The 17,984-nt window shown below is 38.9% G+C and overlaps 1 protein-coding gene across 1 annotated transcript; it reads left to right on the top strand.

Moving 5' to 3' along the window:
• The first annotated feature begins 416 nt into the window (after positions 1 to 416).
• Positions 417 to 13,646, top strand: LOC122772715 (polypyrimidine tract-binding protein 2-like). The gene is made up of 17 exons (XM_044030934.1): positions 417 to 533; positions 1,660 to 1,681; positions 2,030 to 2,081; positions 2,180 to 2,343; positions 2,447 to 2,518; positions 2,618 to 2,689; positions 3,163 to 3,321; positions 3,730 to 3,840; positions 4,008 to 4,176; positions 4,304 to 4,381; positions 5,321 to 5,433; positions 8,460 to 8,493; positions 10,177 to 10,269; positions 10,377 to 10,493; positions 10,738 to 10,837; positions 10,972 to 11,049; positions 11,900 to 13,646. The coding sequence occupies exons 1-17, from the start codon at positions 526 to 528 to the stop codon at positions 12,027 to 12,029; spliced, it is 1,572 nt and encodes a 523-aa protein (XP_043886869.1). The 5' UTR covers positions 417 to 525; the 3' UTR covers positions 12,030 to 13,646.
• The last annotated feature ends 4,338 nt before the right edge of the window (positions 13,647 to 17,984 follow it).

Raw genomic sequence — 17,984 nt, 5'->3', positions numbered from 1 at the left:
AGCAGGAACCTGAGTTTATTAATATATGACATCACATTTCACAGCTTTTATTAATACACAAAACAACCAACACATTGCACAATTTTACATATGCGGTTATAGTATCACAGCCATAAAAGTTCACTCAAACAGTCACATACATGACAACCTGTTACTGCACTGACTGCCAACAGGGACAAAAGAAGAAACTGATAAACCTGTGCCTGCATGTAAAAAAAGAGATTCGTTTTTACTTCATTAACCTGTTAACACTTGAAAAGCTTGGAAAAGCAGACATCAAGAACGTATTTTAACATTACATTATAATACATGTCACCACAGAAAACGCAGTTATCTTCCTCAGCATCAGGTGGCAGTAAAAGCCCTTACGCCTCTGGTGTTTGTTTCCTGTCGCTATTAATAGACAAGAAGAAGAAGAAGAAGAAAACGACGACGACGAAGAAGAAGAAGAACGCCCATTATTATTTCGCGCACAATCGATTTGGGCTGAAATAATCACCAGGCAGAAGAAGACCAAGCGCTGCAATGGACGGGTGATTTAATTTATTTCAACACTAAAGCTTCTGTGTGCACGTGATAGAGACAGAACGAGAAGTTAACCGTACTCTGTTTAAGATATGCTAACTGTTAGCTCAGCTACGAGCCTTGATAGTGACGTTCGCTACCTAGCAATACCAGATCCCAACCAAGAAACGTTGTGTTTAATTGTTGTCTCTCTCGTAGGCAAATATAGACTTATAGTAGAACGGGAGCGATACGTATATTTTTTATTTCATTTAGTTCTTAAAAATTCGGCATAGAAAACAAAAGCAAGTTTGTTAGTTAATTGGTGAAAATACACTCAAGTATAGTGTCAGTTTCTTTCTTGTCTGTAATAAATATTAACATTAGCTTTCGTTGCCGCACTCGAGAATGAAATATGCCCGTAACCGTTTTGCATGAAAGTGTGCGTCATGTTTGACTGTGTTAAAATTGTAAGATAAAAACCTGGTTTGGTTTAAATGGAGCATGTTAGCGGACATGGTGGGAAACGCACCTGTCAGTTTGTTAGCATCCTTTGTCTGAAGGCAGATACAGTGTGTTCGCTTGAGCTTGTGCAGAAGCCACATAGCGGTCATTCCTTTATGGTTATTTTGTATTTAAAAATATTTATATTATATTAACAACTAATTATCACATATCTATGAAATAAAAGTACAAAGTACATTTATTTTCTTTATGATAAGGTCTCTAGTTGTATTGTGAGTGTGAGATAGAAGACAAAGACAATTTCTTTATTCTTCTTGTCTGCCCTTTGTTATATTTGACTTTTAGTCCTCCGTATTGTTTTTTTAAATGTAATACCTTATTTTGAGTGCAAACAGAAAAGGAGCGTGATGGTCAGCCAATTTGTTTCAAAGAAAATGCTGTAAAACTGAATCTGATGTAGATTTTTGGTCCCAGTTTATTGGCAGGTTTCACAATACTTATTATTTTCTTTACTTATTATTGGCAGCATCAAAATGATTAATACAGGCATTAATTAAATAAGTATTCATGTGTTGAAATATTTGATTCTTAATGAATTTTTAAATCTATGAAACCATTAATAGCTGCTTGATCATGTTTCCCTGTACTTTTTCTCTTCTTTCTGTTACAATGCTCTACGTCCACCAACAGAGATGTTGCAGTTGGTGTGAAGGTACGTTTTTTTTTTATGAATTGTAGATGAACACACATGCCTTTGCATTTATACTTTGTTGTAATACATATACTATTAAGTAAAAAAAAAAAAAGACTGACTAAGGCTTAATTTTAAGATTTTGTTTATTTACATGTGTTATCTTCTAAGCGTTGGTAAGCAATAACAGGGTTTCATCTGCTTTTTGTTGTATTGTTGTTAGCAAGCACTGCAGCATTACATCATATTACTTAATATGGCTGGGCAATATATATTGCTATACTGCAATACTGATATTGAGGCATTTAGTCAAGGAAAATACACAAAATTGACATAAAATTAAGAAAATTTTCCATTTTAACTTTCCAGAGAGGCTCAGATGAGCTCAACATGTATAGCAGCAGTCCAAACTCACTGGCTGGTAAGATCAACCTTAGCCAACACAACAAAACATGATAGTGTTGTACATGATAGTCAAAACTAGAATGTAAGAGTTTTTCTGTGTGTGTCCATGTTTAGCGAATGGCAGTGACAGTAAGAAACAGCGTCTGGATGAATCGCCTCCCTCCAGAGTTCTCCACATCAGGAAACTTCCCAACGAAGTCTCAGAGACTGAAGTCATTGCTTTGGGGCTGCCGTTTGGAAAAGTCACCAACATACTGATGCTCAAGGGGAAAAATCAGGTACAACAAGCGAAAATACCCGGAAGTTTAAATGATTAACATTAACCTTCTCTAAACAAGAAAATAGTGTGCGATACATTGTCCCATTATGACTTTATTTAAGGCGTTTCTGGAGTTGGGTACAGAGGAAGCAGCCATCACTATGGTGAACTACTACACAGCTGTCACACCACAGGTATGAATGCATCTTTTTCAACTCATACTTCTTATTATTCATTTTTATGTATATGAAATACAAGTGGTGATGTTTTATATTTATATTTTTTGTGTTTAGGTCAGAAACACACCTGTCTTCATCCAGTACTCCAACCATAAAGAACTGAAAACAGATTCAGCTCTGAATCAGGTACACACACGCAATCACACACATTTATTTATACTTATATAGCTGCAATGAGTCATAGATTATTAATCAATTACTAAATTGATAGCCAACAATTTCTGATCATTAATTAATGGTTTTGTGTATTTTTGAAATAAATAAAACAACATTTTCATCTTCTTAAATGTGAATATTTTCTGGTTTCTTTGTTCTTTCAAACAAAGAAATCATTAAAACTGAATCATTTTGGCTTGTTGACACAACAAGACATTTGAGAACATCATGTTTTAGGTTTGGAAAAATCCAGTCAACGTTTTTTCAACATTTTCTTACATTTTGTAGACAAAACAACTAAGTGATTATTTGAGAAAATAATTGTGACACTCTCTACCAAAACAGATGGTTAATAATAATGATAATAATAATAATGATAATAATAATAATAATGCATATTATGATATAATCTCCTCACCTTGTTTCTGTATGTTCCCACTTAGAGGGCTCAGGCAGTGCTGCAGGCAGTGTCAGCAGTTCAGGATGGAGGCTCCCCATCTTCTGACCCCGGAGCTCTGGACCTTGCTCCACCCCCCAGCCCCGTCCTGCGAATTATTATCGACAACATGTTTTATCCAGTGACACTGGATGTTCTTCAACAGGTGAGAACTGGAACACTTCAAAATTTCACTATACCAGTGTTTGAAGTATATGTGAGGAAGAGGAGGATGATGAAAGAACAAATTATCTTATTGGGAATAAATCTTCCTCACGTGAAAAGTCTGTAGCTGACTTTGCTTGGCCTATTTACTCCGCCGTATTTTAACTTACTTACTTTGAGAGCTCAGTCTTTTTTCTCTTGGTATAAAAAGTTTGAAAACCACTGGTGTAAACCAATTCATAAAACTAAACACAACATCAGACTATATGAAAACAGGACACTTTGTTGTCTAATTTTTACACTTCAACACAACACAAGTGTTTGTTGTGTCACAATTTATTTTTAATGTGTTGTGTCGTAATAAAAGTGTCCCACAAATATTAAATCTTTGTTTCTCTCTCTCTTGAAGATCTTCAGTAAGTTTGGGACTGTGATGAAAATCATAACCTTCACCAAAAACAACCAGTTTCAGGCTCTGCTGCAGTTCAGTGACCCGGTCAATGCACAGCAAGCTAAACTGGTAAGATCATACACATGAACATGATCAGTTCACAATAAGTTCTTCATGTACCCTTTTGTCTCTGAGTGCAAGCAGTAGATTCATTTTGTAGATCAATAATAGTTTTTTTATCTTCATCTCTGTATAAGAAAATACCCTGTGATTCCTTGTATATTCTTTCACACCAGTCTCTGGATGGACAGAACATCTATAATTCATGCTGCACTCTGCGGATAGACTTCAGTAAACTGGTCAACCTCAACGTCAAATACAACAATGACAAGAGTCGAGATTACACCAGACCTGACCTTCCCAGTGGAGATGGAGAGACGACTAACAAGGACCATTCTCTGTTGGGTAAATATAGTTGGATCCACCTGCACTCAGGCCGAGTGTATGTGCAAAAACCACTGTACATGTAGTTTTGGATTTGCTGTATTGACAATAATTATATGGAATAAGTCGAGTTGTTGTTTTCTTGTAGGTACCCCATCTGGAGCACTAGCTTCCTACTCTAGTGGAGGAGGTTACTCATCTTCTTTGTCCCTCTCACAGGGTGGAGGTATTTAAATTTAGTTTTGTTCATCACTGTATCTGCAGTTGTCTGCCCTGCTACTGTCTCACAGTCTCTCATGTCTTACTGTGTTTTTGTTTTTGTTTTTTTTTTTAAATGTACCAGGACTGAAAAGGTTGTTTTTCAGTGGTCATAGTGGTTGGTCAAGTGGACTAGTTTGTAATCAGCAGGTCGTTTCATGAGCTTTTGTGCTTTCTCTGCTTGTCCACCTGAAGTTATCAACTTTAGTTAGTAGTGGTGTTTTATGGCAGGTTGCTTCCATTATGCAATACTGCCCTCATCTGGATTCAATCATCCAGTGCTTTATAAATCCTTTTTTTCATTTTGGTTCAAGTCATCAGCTTGGATTAAATGCAGTAAGGTATTTGGATTTTAAAAAGAAATTAATATTGGCCAAAAACAGCTTATAGCTTCTTCTTTTTTTTTTCTTTTAATTTCTTTTTGTATTTAGATGGCTTTAAATAATTTACAATTTTGTTCTACCTTAAAACAATCGTAGAAGTCTTGTTGTTCTTGTTCTGTCGCTCAGAGAGACACACACACACATCCGGAACTCCAACTCACCACAGACTTTCAACATTTTAACAATCATTACTTAATTAGATTTTTTTATTTATTTATTACTGACCAACTTTCTTATGTTATTTTGTTAAAGTGTCTTTGAGTGACCTGAAAAGTGGTATAAAAATCTGATGTAGTCCACCTGGTGAAAGACTGTGATTGTCCATTTTCTTTTATTCTTTCATTCTGATCTCATGCATGTATTTGTATGACATAACATGTTGGATAACAACAGATGTGACAATATTGATAATATTACTGTTCTTTAAATTTTAAATTATCAGCTGAAGAGGGTTAATAACCCTGGGAATTGGTTGTTATGTTATTGGATTCTAAAGTGTTTCTCGTCTTGTTCTGTCCTAACAGGGACCATAAGTCCTCTGAGTGCTGCAGCGGCAGCAGCAGCAGCTGCAGGTCGTGTTGCTCTGTCTGGCTCTGGAGTGTCAGGGGTCCTGTTGGCGTCCAACCTAAACGAAGAGGTACATGAACCATAAATATGAGTTACTGTAATTTGTGATTAAGGACCAAATGAATAGACGCTGGGGAATGATTTACTCCATTAACTAAAGGTGTGAATTCCTCTATGAATGTGTGTTTGCTCACCAAGGTGAAGTCACCATCAGTTTAACATAAGATGGATTAAAGTCAGTGTGACTGTGAAACTTCAAATTATAACTCCACAAAAATTGTCTTAATGGAACAAAGAGAAATACAAATGCATTAACATTTAAAAAGAATCTGTTTCTCATGTCAATGTTCTTTAATTTCTCAAATTCTGTCAAAAATGTGCTTTCTCTGTTATCTGCATCTCTAAACCTTCTCTACTTGTTTCCGTATGTTATGTAACGGTATGTCACTGTTCTATCAGAGGACTTTTCTCTGTCTGTCTTTGCCCCTCTCACACCTCTGCTGAGAGGGGAGTCATACTGGAGTGGTGGTTTCACACGTCTGCTCCCTTCTGGTAACGTTTTGCTGCTCTGTAGCAACAGCTCATATGTATATTTGGGAATGACTGGCTCTTAATTTGGCATCTGGTATCATTTTTCAAGAATTGCACTGACCGAAGTAAAAGGTGACGTTGTTTATGTGTTTACGGTTGGATAAAGACAGCTGGTAGTTGTAAACTAGAGTTGCCGGCTACAGTCATCCTTGTTCTGCTTTGCAGCCTCTGTGAGCCCAGTGTAGTGGCACCTGCACCAAATCTCCTCCAGTTTTTCACACAAGTAGATCAAGAACTTGTGTTGGCTGGAGATGTGATAAGTAACAAACACTTGGTTTGAGATAAAGGTAAAGGTAATTTTCCCCCCAAGATATCAGGATTAAATACAATTTACAAATGTTAGTGAGTTGGGCCTTTTTGTTTTCCGTTAAAATGATAGGCTTATTAAAGCACCGCTAATCATGTGATGTGATCACCATCTAAATATGTGAGGAGAATCATAATTCAGCTCATGAATCGTCAGTCAGTCAGTCATCATCTAACCGCTTTATCCTCCACCAGAGGGTCACGGGGGGTGCTGTGCAAATCTCAGCTACATCGGGCGATAGGCGGGGTACACCCTGGACAGTTCGCCAGTCCATCGCAGGGACTGGCTATCTGTGTGACACACAGATAGAGACAAACAACCATTCACTCTCACACTCACTCCTACGGTCAATTTAGAGTGTCCAATTCACCTAAGCGTCCTAAGAGAACCCACGCACACACGGGGAGAACATGCAAACTCCATGCAGAAAGGCCCTTGTTCCAAACGGGGCTCGAACCCGGGTCTTCTCGCTGCAAGGCGAGAGTGCTAACCACTACGCCACCGTGTGGCCCCTCATGAATCGTAATTCTATTTAGTTTTGGCCAGATGTGTGGGGCGATCTTCAGACAGAACCTTGTTTCTAGGAGGCGTAGCAGTAAATACTCACCTGAATGTTTAGTTTCCAGCACTAAAGTGAAACCTTTTAGTGTTTTCAGAACATGCTTTTTCATGTTACTTCTGATTGTATGTACACGTTCATAAGAAACTGGATGACTGTTTGAGACAATACAAGTTAACTGTCCGTTGTGGCAGCAATGGAGTTGGATTACACAGTGTAATGACACGCCCACCCATAAAAACTTGATTACTTTATGCAGTGACATTCGTGATGTTCGACATCCTTCCGAGCTAAAAAGACATTTCGTGCTTTTTGAAATTTTCTTTTTCCCATTAAAGGTTCCTCAACATGCTGCTCCGACACTTACCACTAATTAATACGGCTGTTGCTTTTTCTAAAAATCTATTTCAGACGAATATTACGTGCCATGCTATTTAGAAGACGCATACACAAACAGAAGGACAACATTATTTATTATCATGCTTACTATTCTAGAACCCAAAATACTTCTGTACACTGCATTTCACATGCTTCGACAATGTGATTAGGATGATGCATTAGCTCATGGATGTCCTCCATTCTCACACTTAAAGGGCACCTAAGACTAAGCTGTGCTCACAGCACCCTCTTTTGTACCACATGGTAATTACTTGACACAGTCTGATGCACCTCTAGGCTGTATATTTTGAGCAAGAGCGGGTTTTTACAATTTGAGTTTGAATCTTCCCCCACAACTTCATATGGATATCCAAATGTCAGATTAAAAAGTGACAGCCCAAGTCATTAACACTAATCCTGCCAAAGTTTACTTCCAGTTACACGTGATTTTTTAGGTCACTGTCCCTCTTCTGGTTTAATATCTCCTTCTCCACAGTGTTTTTATATATCATTTATCAGCTAGGGCAAGGTTGGGTGGTCAAATTTCAAAGGCCATGGTCACTTGTTGCTTGTTGACGTGAAGTGAAGGGAAGCTGGTTGTGACCGGTTATTCCAGTTTCCTGATGTCATCAGTCATCCATTCTTTAATGTATTATTTTCTACCTTCCTCTCATCCTTTCTTTTCTTCACCAATAAATGCATCCAGCAGGGAGTGTGTGTGTGTGTGTGTGTGTGTGGTATGGTACATGTATTAACACAAGTGGAAGGTGTGTGTGTGTGTGTGCGTGCGTGCGTGCTTTGGAAGCAAACCAGCCATCATTCAGACTCCGTTGATGTCCCACTGATGCTCTGTTTACTGACCTCTGCTTTGGTTTTTGTCCTCTCCTCTTTCCCCCACCCCTCCTCCTCTGCTCCTCCCTTCACTCATTTTCTCTCCATTTTTACCCTCCACCCCCCTCAATATTGGACACACACATCCCCCTTCCCCCCTTTTTTATGTATATTTACCCACATTGTTCCTTCATCTCCATTCCCTCTGCTCCTTCTTCACATTTCTTATTCCGGTCTTAACTGACTTTGGCTTTGCTGTTTTGACCCACTCTCCAAATGCCTTCCATTTTTGCTCCTCATCATCACGGAAACCACCACCTCCCCCCTCGTCCAACGCTGGGCGGTCTGATCTCTACCTTCGTCTCTCCTTCTTCCTCCTCCTCTGCTCCTCCTCTTCCTGTCCTCTGCTCTGCGGTCTCTCTCTCTAAAGATGGTCACGCCTCAAAGTCTCTTTACCCTCTTCGGTATGTTCAACCTCTACTATTCTATCTGTTTATCTCTCTCTGTTAATCCAGTTTGTTCACTTTTCCTCAGTGATGTCATGGACTCGTTTATTCCTCTAAATCTCTCTGTGTCTCTCAGCCTCCCTCTCTCTATATTGTTGTACACGACAGAGTTAAAATTGACCTTTTTCTCCACTCTCTGCATTAAAAAAGTGAGTCTGAGAGAATATGGGTTTGGTCAGCTTGACTCTTTAACAGATGAGAACAAAGACACTAAAACCCTTGTGTTTTTACGGTTTACTGTTGGTTAGCAAGGTTTCAGTCAAGATTTCATCCCATTATATGTTTGCTGCTTTTATTTGTTCTTCTTTCTGCAGTGTCTTTAAAAACTGATGATCTAACCTGAAAATGTGGATTTACAGTACAAGGATTTAAAGCAAACAAATTTTAACTTTAATAAGCCAGTACTTTCACAGCTACCTCATAGAAAAAGCTAATGTCATATAAACATATCTGACTTTTTTCTCCATTAATTGAGTCGATCTTTGGTCCAAAAAATGTCCAAAAAAAAATAGTGCATTAACATTAAATGCATGAAACGCTTAATCCAAAGAAATAAACATTTGGATTAAGCAGCACTCATCTAGTTCCTGATACAAAGAAATGTGTAGACTTACAAACAGATGTCATTATTTGCCAATTCATTACATGATAGAGATTATTAAAAACTAAAAGAAATTCATTTGACATTTGAAGGGTCTGATATTTCTGATGGTTTGTTTAAGAAGTTAGTGATGTTCAAATGAACTGTTTTATTGTGTCTATAAAATGTATAACTTGGTAGGTTTCTGGTGCGTGTTTCGGAATAATTACTACATTATTTGCTGTAGATATTGGCCTGACGATCTACTATCATCATAGACTGTGTTACAGAGTTTGAAGCCTCCACCTTTCTCGCAACACAAGGGTCATTTCAGTGTTTTTGTTCTCACTTGTGGTTCAGTTCAACATGACAGTCGAGTTTACTCACTGAGACTCACTCCAGCCTTTAAATCCACTGAATCTCTTCTCTTTTTTGTCTCTCCTCATAGAGTTTGTGCTAATCAAGTGCAGTGGTAGTGAACCTTTTCCTGTTACTCGACAACATTTGCAGTTGGGATCACCTGCCTTATGTGCTGGAGACAAATTTTACATATTTGTCTTTACACTTAACCCAAAAAAGACCTAAAAATAACCTTACATTTTTGGTCTTCTTTGATGATATACTGCTCGTACAATATTTCCTACTGCAGTTTGTTTTCCGTGAAGTTAGCACATTTCTCTGAAAGGGTTATAAACGCCGAATCAAGCTGGATTTTGTGGATCAGACAGTCAGACGCAGAGCAGCTTCAGGCGTGCGTCAGTGGTAAAGCTCAGCTCAGTGTTTTCTTCTCTCTGGTCAAACCACTTTGTCACACAGAGAAGAGGTTTTAGTGGAAGTCGAATCGGAAGATTCCATCTTTTCTTTGTCTTTCTGGCACTAACTTTTTTCCTTCCATCCTTCACACCTCTTCCTTTTTTTTATCTTGGTTGGCTCCATCTCTCCTGCTCTGTCTGTTCTGTCCTCCTCGTGTTCTCCTCTACCCTGCTCTCTCTCTCTCCCTCGTTCTCTCTCTCTCTCTCTCTCTCTCCTCTCTCTCGTTCTCGCCCTCTCTCTATCTTCAGGAGTCTATGGTGATGTCCAGAGGGTGAAGATCCTCTACAACAAAAAAGACAGTGCTCTGATCCAGCTGTCTGACGGAAACCAGGCTCAGCTGGGTATGATTTTTTTTTCTACAGAAACTGTGGTGCATGACTTTAATCCATGATGAGATTCTTCTCATCTGTCCCCACTGTCTCTTTCTCTGTCCGTCCGTCCTCTGTAGCTATGAGTCACCTGAATGGTCAAAAGGTGTATGGTAAAGTGATGAGAGTGACTCTGTCCAAACATCAAACTGTGGCTTTACCCAGAGAAGGACTGGATGACCAGCTCTTAACTAAAGGTGAGTGGACAAGTTTGACACCAGTTTAACTGTAACTCACTGTTTTAGTCAGAAATATGAAATATACACAGTCAGATGAAATCAAAAAAGCATGAAAATAAAAAACAATTGTTTTTTAATGTGTATTAAAACAAGGTCACAATATTGTGAAAAATGAATAATAATAACAATAATAATAATAATAAGTCATTTTACCCAACGATATGGTTGTTATTATGTCCATGCTTTATGTTTTTTTTCATAGATTTCTCTGGCTCTCCACTTCACCGCTTTAAGAAGCCAGGATCCAAAAACTTCCAGAATATCTTTCCTCCCTCTGCCACACTTCATCTCTCCAATATCCGGTAGTTTAACACAACACACATTCATTAATACTTTATTACTTTGTTGTTTTTGTTTTTTCATGTCAGTTGGGCACAGATTGTGTTGGAGTATGTGTCTTGATTTCATGCTGTTTTTTGTCTTTTTGGACGTGCAGGGACGGCGTAGGCGAGGACGATCTTCGCCTTCTGTTCTCAAACAGTGGAGCAACTGTCAAAGCCTTCAAGTTCTTCCAGTAAGAAACAATCTGCCATTGATGAAACCTAAATAGTCTGTAATCTTACTACTGGAAACTCTCAGTGCATGTTTAGCTGTAAGAATAAAAAGGTTGAACCACACTGTTAACAGATTCTGTAGACCTGTCTGTGAGCCAGATGACTCTAAACACAAGGATCTGCTTATGAAGTCTGTGTCTGCTGAAGTCTGCAATATCTGAAACATGTGTTCACCTCTTTTTCTCACTGGTTTATGGTCTTTTCTGATTGGAAACTGAATTTTGTAAACCGCAAGTGTCAAACACGATTGTATTTGGCCCGCAAGACATTGTGTTCTGTCTTTGCTGCTCCTCCATTGACACAATTATTAGTACCACACTTCAAGTTACAGACACAGAATCTCTAACTGAGTTTGACTCCCCTCTTGTAAACTACTCACTTCCTGCACCAAAGCCAATAGAAAAAAAGTTTTTTAATCCTCTGCTGCCTCCACAAATAAATTAAAAAAGTATTTTGTGACTTTGGTGTTTGAAATCCTTCATTTGAAATTTAAAACCTAACAATCGCGGTAGCATTAGACCAGCAGCTCTTTTTATTTTATTTATTTGTTTTATCTTTTTCTTTATGGACTTTGGTGCAGAAGAATGAGTTTCCAGCAGAAGGAGGCTGTGTAATGACAAGATAAAGTAGCACACTAAGCTCTGTCAGCTAGCCACCTGTCCTGAGAGTCGTGAGAGTCAGGCCCATGGCAGCAGTGGTGCACACGTCCAAGTCATACAAACACACCTGAATAACACCTGCTCTGTTTACATGTAAGATCAGAGGTTTGTCACAGACTCACCTGCTGTTCTCTCTGCTCACTGTTCACAGGGATCGGAAGATGGCGCTGATCCAGATGTCGTCAGTAGAGGAGGCGATCCAAGAGCTTATGAAGCTTCACAACTACGACATGGGAGGGAATCACCATCTAAAAGTTTCCTTTTCAAAGTCCACCATCTAAGCCTCGCACATTAAACAGCCACGAGGAGCAAAGACATTCTGTTTTCAACATCTTCTGCACTGTCCCCAAATCTTAAATTAGGTTGTACAGCATCACACATGATCAGTGTCTCGTCTGGTCTGGAGGGGAAAATAAAAAACTTGTCACAAGGATACGATCTTAAAATTATAATGCAGTAATCTAGGGGTGTCACGTTCTCAATTGTAAATTGAATATTGATTGAAACCGACGTCACAATCTCGACCTTTGAAAGTGAAGGTGGAGTTGAGGAATTAACAACGCCCCCAGTGTGAGGTCCTGCACGCGCTGAACGATAAATTATATATAGATAAAGACGTTATTCAGTACAGATTTGGTGACTGTAACATCAGATTGCTGGACATTCAGTGCAACACAGAGCTACATGACTCTCTCTGACTTCTCTTCTTTTTACACTCAGTTCCCCATCAACTGGTTATTGTTACGTTCATCTCATTAATAAATGATTTAAATTTAACAATAATGCCTTAAGTGTTTTTGTTTTTCCATCATTGAACATTATATCACTTATGAAAACATGTAGACAATGAAAAAAATGAAAAGGCTTATCATGATCCTGGACTAATCAAGAAAAGTCTAAAACTGTCAGAACCATCTGCGCTAAAAAGAGCGATCGGGAATCGAATCAAGGATTTGGAGAATGGTGACACCCCTAACATCATGATATTGTGACACCAGTTTGCTGCAGAAAGATCTGATTTTTAAAAAGCCCAGATGTATGAAACAAATAACATAATTTGTGAGGAAATACTCAGACTTATTTAAAGTGAGTTGATCAGATTTGTGATTTCGGTGCAGAGCAGAAGATTCACGGAAGTTTAAGTGACATTCTTAAGTTTGGGGAAAAGCTGAAATCTCTTGTAGACCAGATCATCTGATTTCAGTTCAGCCTTCACCTTTTTACACAGATCTGTCAGCCACGTGCACACACACACAGGTTTGTGCAGCTATTCTTCTTAGGACACAGCATTGAATCCCATTCATTTGGACTAAACAGAGTTATCCCTAACATTAGCCATAACCTTATCCCAAACCTGAACCCTATCTTAAATATCAGCCCTAAACTTACACCAGTTCCTCAGAGTTGGGGTTCTGCCTCATTAGGACCAGGTTTTGGTCTCCATGAGGACCACTGGTCCTGTGTTTATACATGAAACGTACACGCACACAGCCATGAGCATGTGGTTCTGGTCTGGGTCGTTGACCTGTCAGGACCAAAGTTCATGCACCTTTGTTCTGTGGTCTGATCTTTACTGTTGATTCTTTTGTGTCTTCAAAGAATTATTCTTATTCTTGTTTGTTGATCCTGAGTTGTAAACGTGTAGAAACATAGATGTGAGACGTCTCCTTCTCATGTGTCCAGCAGAGACGAACAGAAACAGCTACTGTTTTATTCCTGGGTTTATTTTTGGATGGTTGTTTTTTAAAGTTTCATTAGCTCAGTATTTATTTTTTTTCTCTCTTCTCAGATCAGCACAAATTAAACGCATCTTTTCTACCAAGGAACCCAAAGTGAACACGTGTTTGTGTATGTTTGGACTCTCCTCCGTCTTACTGTCAATAAACTTCTGTCACTCAGTCTGTCTCTCTTGCTCTCGCTACTTCCTCCTCACCTTTCACTCTGTTGGCTCCTCTGTCCTTCCTCTGTTTCTGCTGAGTCATGGGAAAAAAACACAATCGCTAATTGTCTCTTCTCCAGTGATTTATTGTTACGGCCCGAGCGCTCGACCTATTGCTCGTCTTTGCAGGAATTATAATAGTTATTATTATGGCAAAAATGCTTATAAAACAGTCCTGGGGTTGATAGATAGAACAAGTTTATTGATTGTGGAAATCAATGAAAATTCTAATTTTCAGTCAACTTTAAGTTTAATTACTCACATATTCTTCTAACCAAAGCTGGTGTTTAATATTAACAGCCATAACCTAGGTAACCAGATCAGACCAGATCTCAAGTCGGGTCAGACCTGGCACGCTGCACGCTACAATCTGTATTGATGCCTTTACTGTTCAGATGTCAGGTATTGTCTCTGTTCCAATCAGATCTGAGCTGTCTTCTACTATGACAGTTCTTCAGGTTTTGACTGTTTGCATTACATTTTAAACTAATCATAAGATTTGAACTCAGACAAACACGTATTGTTCTTACAGAAAGTTCTTTTTTAGGTGAATACAATATGCTTCCGTAATATTAGCCATAACATATTGATCTAAAAAGAGAACTAATATACAGAATGATTCAGCATCAAAATGTGCAACAGAAATTTTAACATGGTAAAAGTGAAAATAGAACTGCTCAAAGATGGTAGAATGTCCACAAAGTACACCATAATCATAGAAACACATCATTTCTTTACAGCCACATATATTTGTTTTTTTTGTTTGTTTGTTTTTAAATTGTAAAAAGGTGAACTCACCCTTTTCTGTAAAATAGGTGAAATGTTCCTTTTAATGAAGTGTTGAATGCAGAACCTCTGATATCCACCAGAGGTCAGTGTGGATTAAGTCATTCAGGCAGGACCAGTGTTTGGAGCCTGAGCAATAATCACATTCATTAAAAAGAGAGCTCAAACAAAGTATCATAAAAAAGTTATGATACTTAATCTAAATACTGTGTGTACACAACCACCTGCCACTTTATTAGGTACACATGATGCCTAATAAAAGAGGCAGAAGTGGTCTTCTGCTGCTGAACCTCTTCTGCTTCAAGGTTTAACGTGTTGTGCAGATAATGTCCCACAAACCTTTGGTTGTAACAAGTGGTTGTTTGAGTTTGGACATTTTCCTCTGACCTCTGACATCAGCAGGACATTTTCACTCAGAGAACTGCAGCTCACTGGAAACATTCTCTGTAAACTCCAGAGATGGTTCTGTATTAAAAAAGTGACTACATTCACTGAGTTGCTGCCCTGTGATTGGCTGATTAGATAGTGAACAGGTGTACCTAATAAAGTGGCTGCATGTTAGAGCCCACACACACACACACAGGTTTGCACAGCTACTCTTCTTAGGACACTGCATTGACTTACATTCATTCATTCCTGAACTCAACCAGTTCCTTATTAAAGCAGGTTCTTCCTTATTAGAACCAGGTTGTGGTCTCCACGAGGAGTACTGGTCCTGACAAGGTCAGTGTTTATGCCAGAAAAATGTCCTAAAGAGGTAACAAATACAAGTATACACACACACACACACACAAGAATAAAGGGGGTAGGGTTACACTGACCGCCCAGGATGAGATCATCAGTTCCTCATACAGATGGCTGATGGAGCTTAAAACCAGGTGAGACGCTTCTCTTTTTTCACCATTTTACACACACACATTCACGAATGCAGGCGCACACACACTGAGTGTATACATATATACAGGAACAAAGGATTAGAAAAAACAAGCACAAAAGAAGAGAATTTCAGAAAAACAAACACAGCATTCAACATACAAACGTGTCCTATCATTGAGGAAAAGTCATAAACTACTCATGTAAACATAATTCTCACATCCCTATTTTCCATGAGTCAAATATCTTTAAATGCAAGATTTGAGTGAGTTAATCTTTAAATAAGGAGGTGATTCATTTTCCAAAGTAAACAAATATGCATGTACATGTAGTTTTGTAAATAAAATGATAATGTAAAGAAAAAAGTAACCAGTCACAAAACAAATACATCCATGTTGTGATGAAACATCTATGGAACATTTTCTGCTGAAGTGAGATTAAATTTGAGGAGGTCGATGTTAATGACCGCAAAGAAATCACATCTTTACTGAAGAGAAAGAAAGATTCTTATCTTATCTGATGATAGAAGGAAGGGTTAGGCTTAGGGAGGAAGATAGCAAGGAAAAAAGGAAGGAAGGAAGGATTTTTGCTCACGGTGAGCCATAAACTCTGAACTACCCAATCAGATGCCGGCTCCCTGATGACCTCAGAGCCCCGCCCATGTGTTCAGTGATGCAGATGATCCACTCTGGTTGATCTGTTCCTTCCCCTCCCCCGACATACCTCCATTGTCCTCACACAGTCCTTGGAGGTGTGGGGGAGGGGAGAGTGGGAGGGAGGTGAGGGGGTGAGGAGTGTGTGTGTGTGTGGGGGGGGGTGTAGGTCATCAGTAGAGCAGGAGGAGCAGTGCATGCACACACACACACACACACACATATTTGTGTAGCATTCATAGTGAGGACACTCATAGACATAATGCACTCTCTCGCCCCTTACCTTAACCATCACAACTAAGTGCCTAACCCTAACCTTTAACCTGAAAAAGCTGAGGACCAGCTGAAATGTCCTCACATCCTTAGGATTATACCTTTTTGGTCCTCACAAAGATAGCCACACACACACACACACACACACACACACACACAGACTCTGCATTGACTTCCATTTATTTGAATGGCCTAAACCAGGGATGCCCAACCTTTTTTTTTATCAATCGAGATCTTCTTTAAAAGCATCTAGTCTGTTGAGATCTACTGGTTCACCGAGTCATCGCTTACCGACAGCCTTTCAATGACGAGATTACATTGTAAACAAGAAACCGACCAGATATAATAGAAAAGGTGTTTTGTGAGATGCTGAAACATGGCAATTTATACATGTTTCTATCTACTTGGTGCTCTGGCACTGGGAAGAGGAAGGCAGTTTCATGCAGCCGTGCTATGATGACCCCGTCCACATTGAGACAGTACTATAGTCTCTTGAAAATGAGACCCCATGTCTCAATGGGATAACCTGTATATATAAAGGTTGTATTAAAAAAATAAAGTTACTCCATGCTACAACTGTATAGTTAAAGAGCGGCATCCTGTCGACAGGATTCGGCATGCGTACTTCTCATTACCGTAACTCCTAGAGCATTTGTGATATCTAGATAATTCGAAAACTACCGGAATATACCTGTCATTACGGTAGAACTTCAAGACTTCTGCGGAACGACCGTCCAATCACAGACAAGATTCAATCACACATCACACGTTTGTGACGTCAGCTTCTCAGCACTGTAATTCCTAAACGGTTGAATAACTGCCAGATATGGAAAGTTGAAGTTATCTTGGAGAACAGGGGCCGAAAGAAGCACTCACTCGCTCACTCACTGAACATTTTAGCCATAAAATCTAAATAAATCCAGGCGGCCTGATTATCATGATGGTCAGAAACTTGGCATAGTTTCAAAAAAAAGTAAAGATGTTGCATGTGAAATCAGCATTGTTTGAACTCATTTTTGAATAGAACAGACGTTTATATTTAAGTTACACACTACAACGTTGACTGTTGACCTTTAGCCCTGCCTGCTCCTTCTTCACATTTCACTTATATTCACTTACAGTATATCACACGTGGAGCTGCTCCCTGCAGTGGTTTCTGATCCGACAGTGTCTCCCATCACGTTTCCTCATAACGCTGGTGCTGATGTGTTTATCACTCACCATTCTACTGGTTCATTATCTACTCTCGCTGAGTGATGGACTGTGTTTTACAGCAGCCACAGGTCGCCGTGAAACCTGGAACAGGGTTTTAACCCTTAGTGCAGACCCTTGGCAAACTGCAGTGGGAATAAAACACAAGTCCTTATATGGAGGCGTATCCTTACATCATCAGGCTTTACAAAAGGCAAAATTTTGGACAACATATAGACAACTATACGATGGTTTTTTTTTTTAAATTTTGGACGACTTACTAAACTATGACCTTTTTGAGTGATTTTGGACGACATACTATATTATGACTTTTTGGAGTAATTTTGGAGGACGTACTATACTATGACTTTCTAGTGATTTTTAACGACATACTAAACTATGACATTTTTGAGTGATTTTAACGTACACTATACTTTTGAGTGATTTTTAGAGCGACATACTATGCTATGGCGTTTTGAGTGATTGCGCAACATCACGATACTATGACTTTTTGAGTGATT

The sequence above is a fragment of the Solea senegalensis genome, linkage group LG1 (genome assembly GCF_019176455.1).
Source record: "Solea senegalensis isolate Sse05_10M linkage group LG1, IFAPA_SoseM_1, whole genome shotgun sequence".
NCBI lineage: Eukaryota > Metazoa > Chordata > Actinopteri > Pleuronectiformes > Soleidae > Solea > Solea senegalensis.
This window is presented reverse-complemented; position numbering and strand designations above follow the sequence as displayed.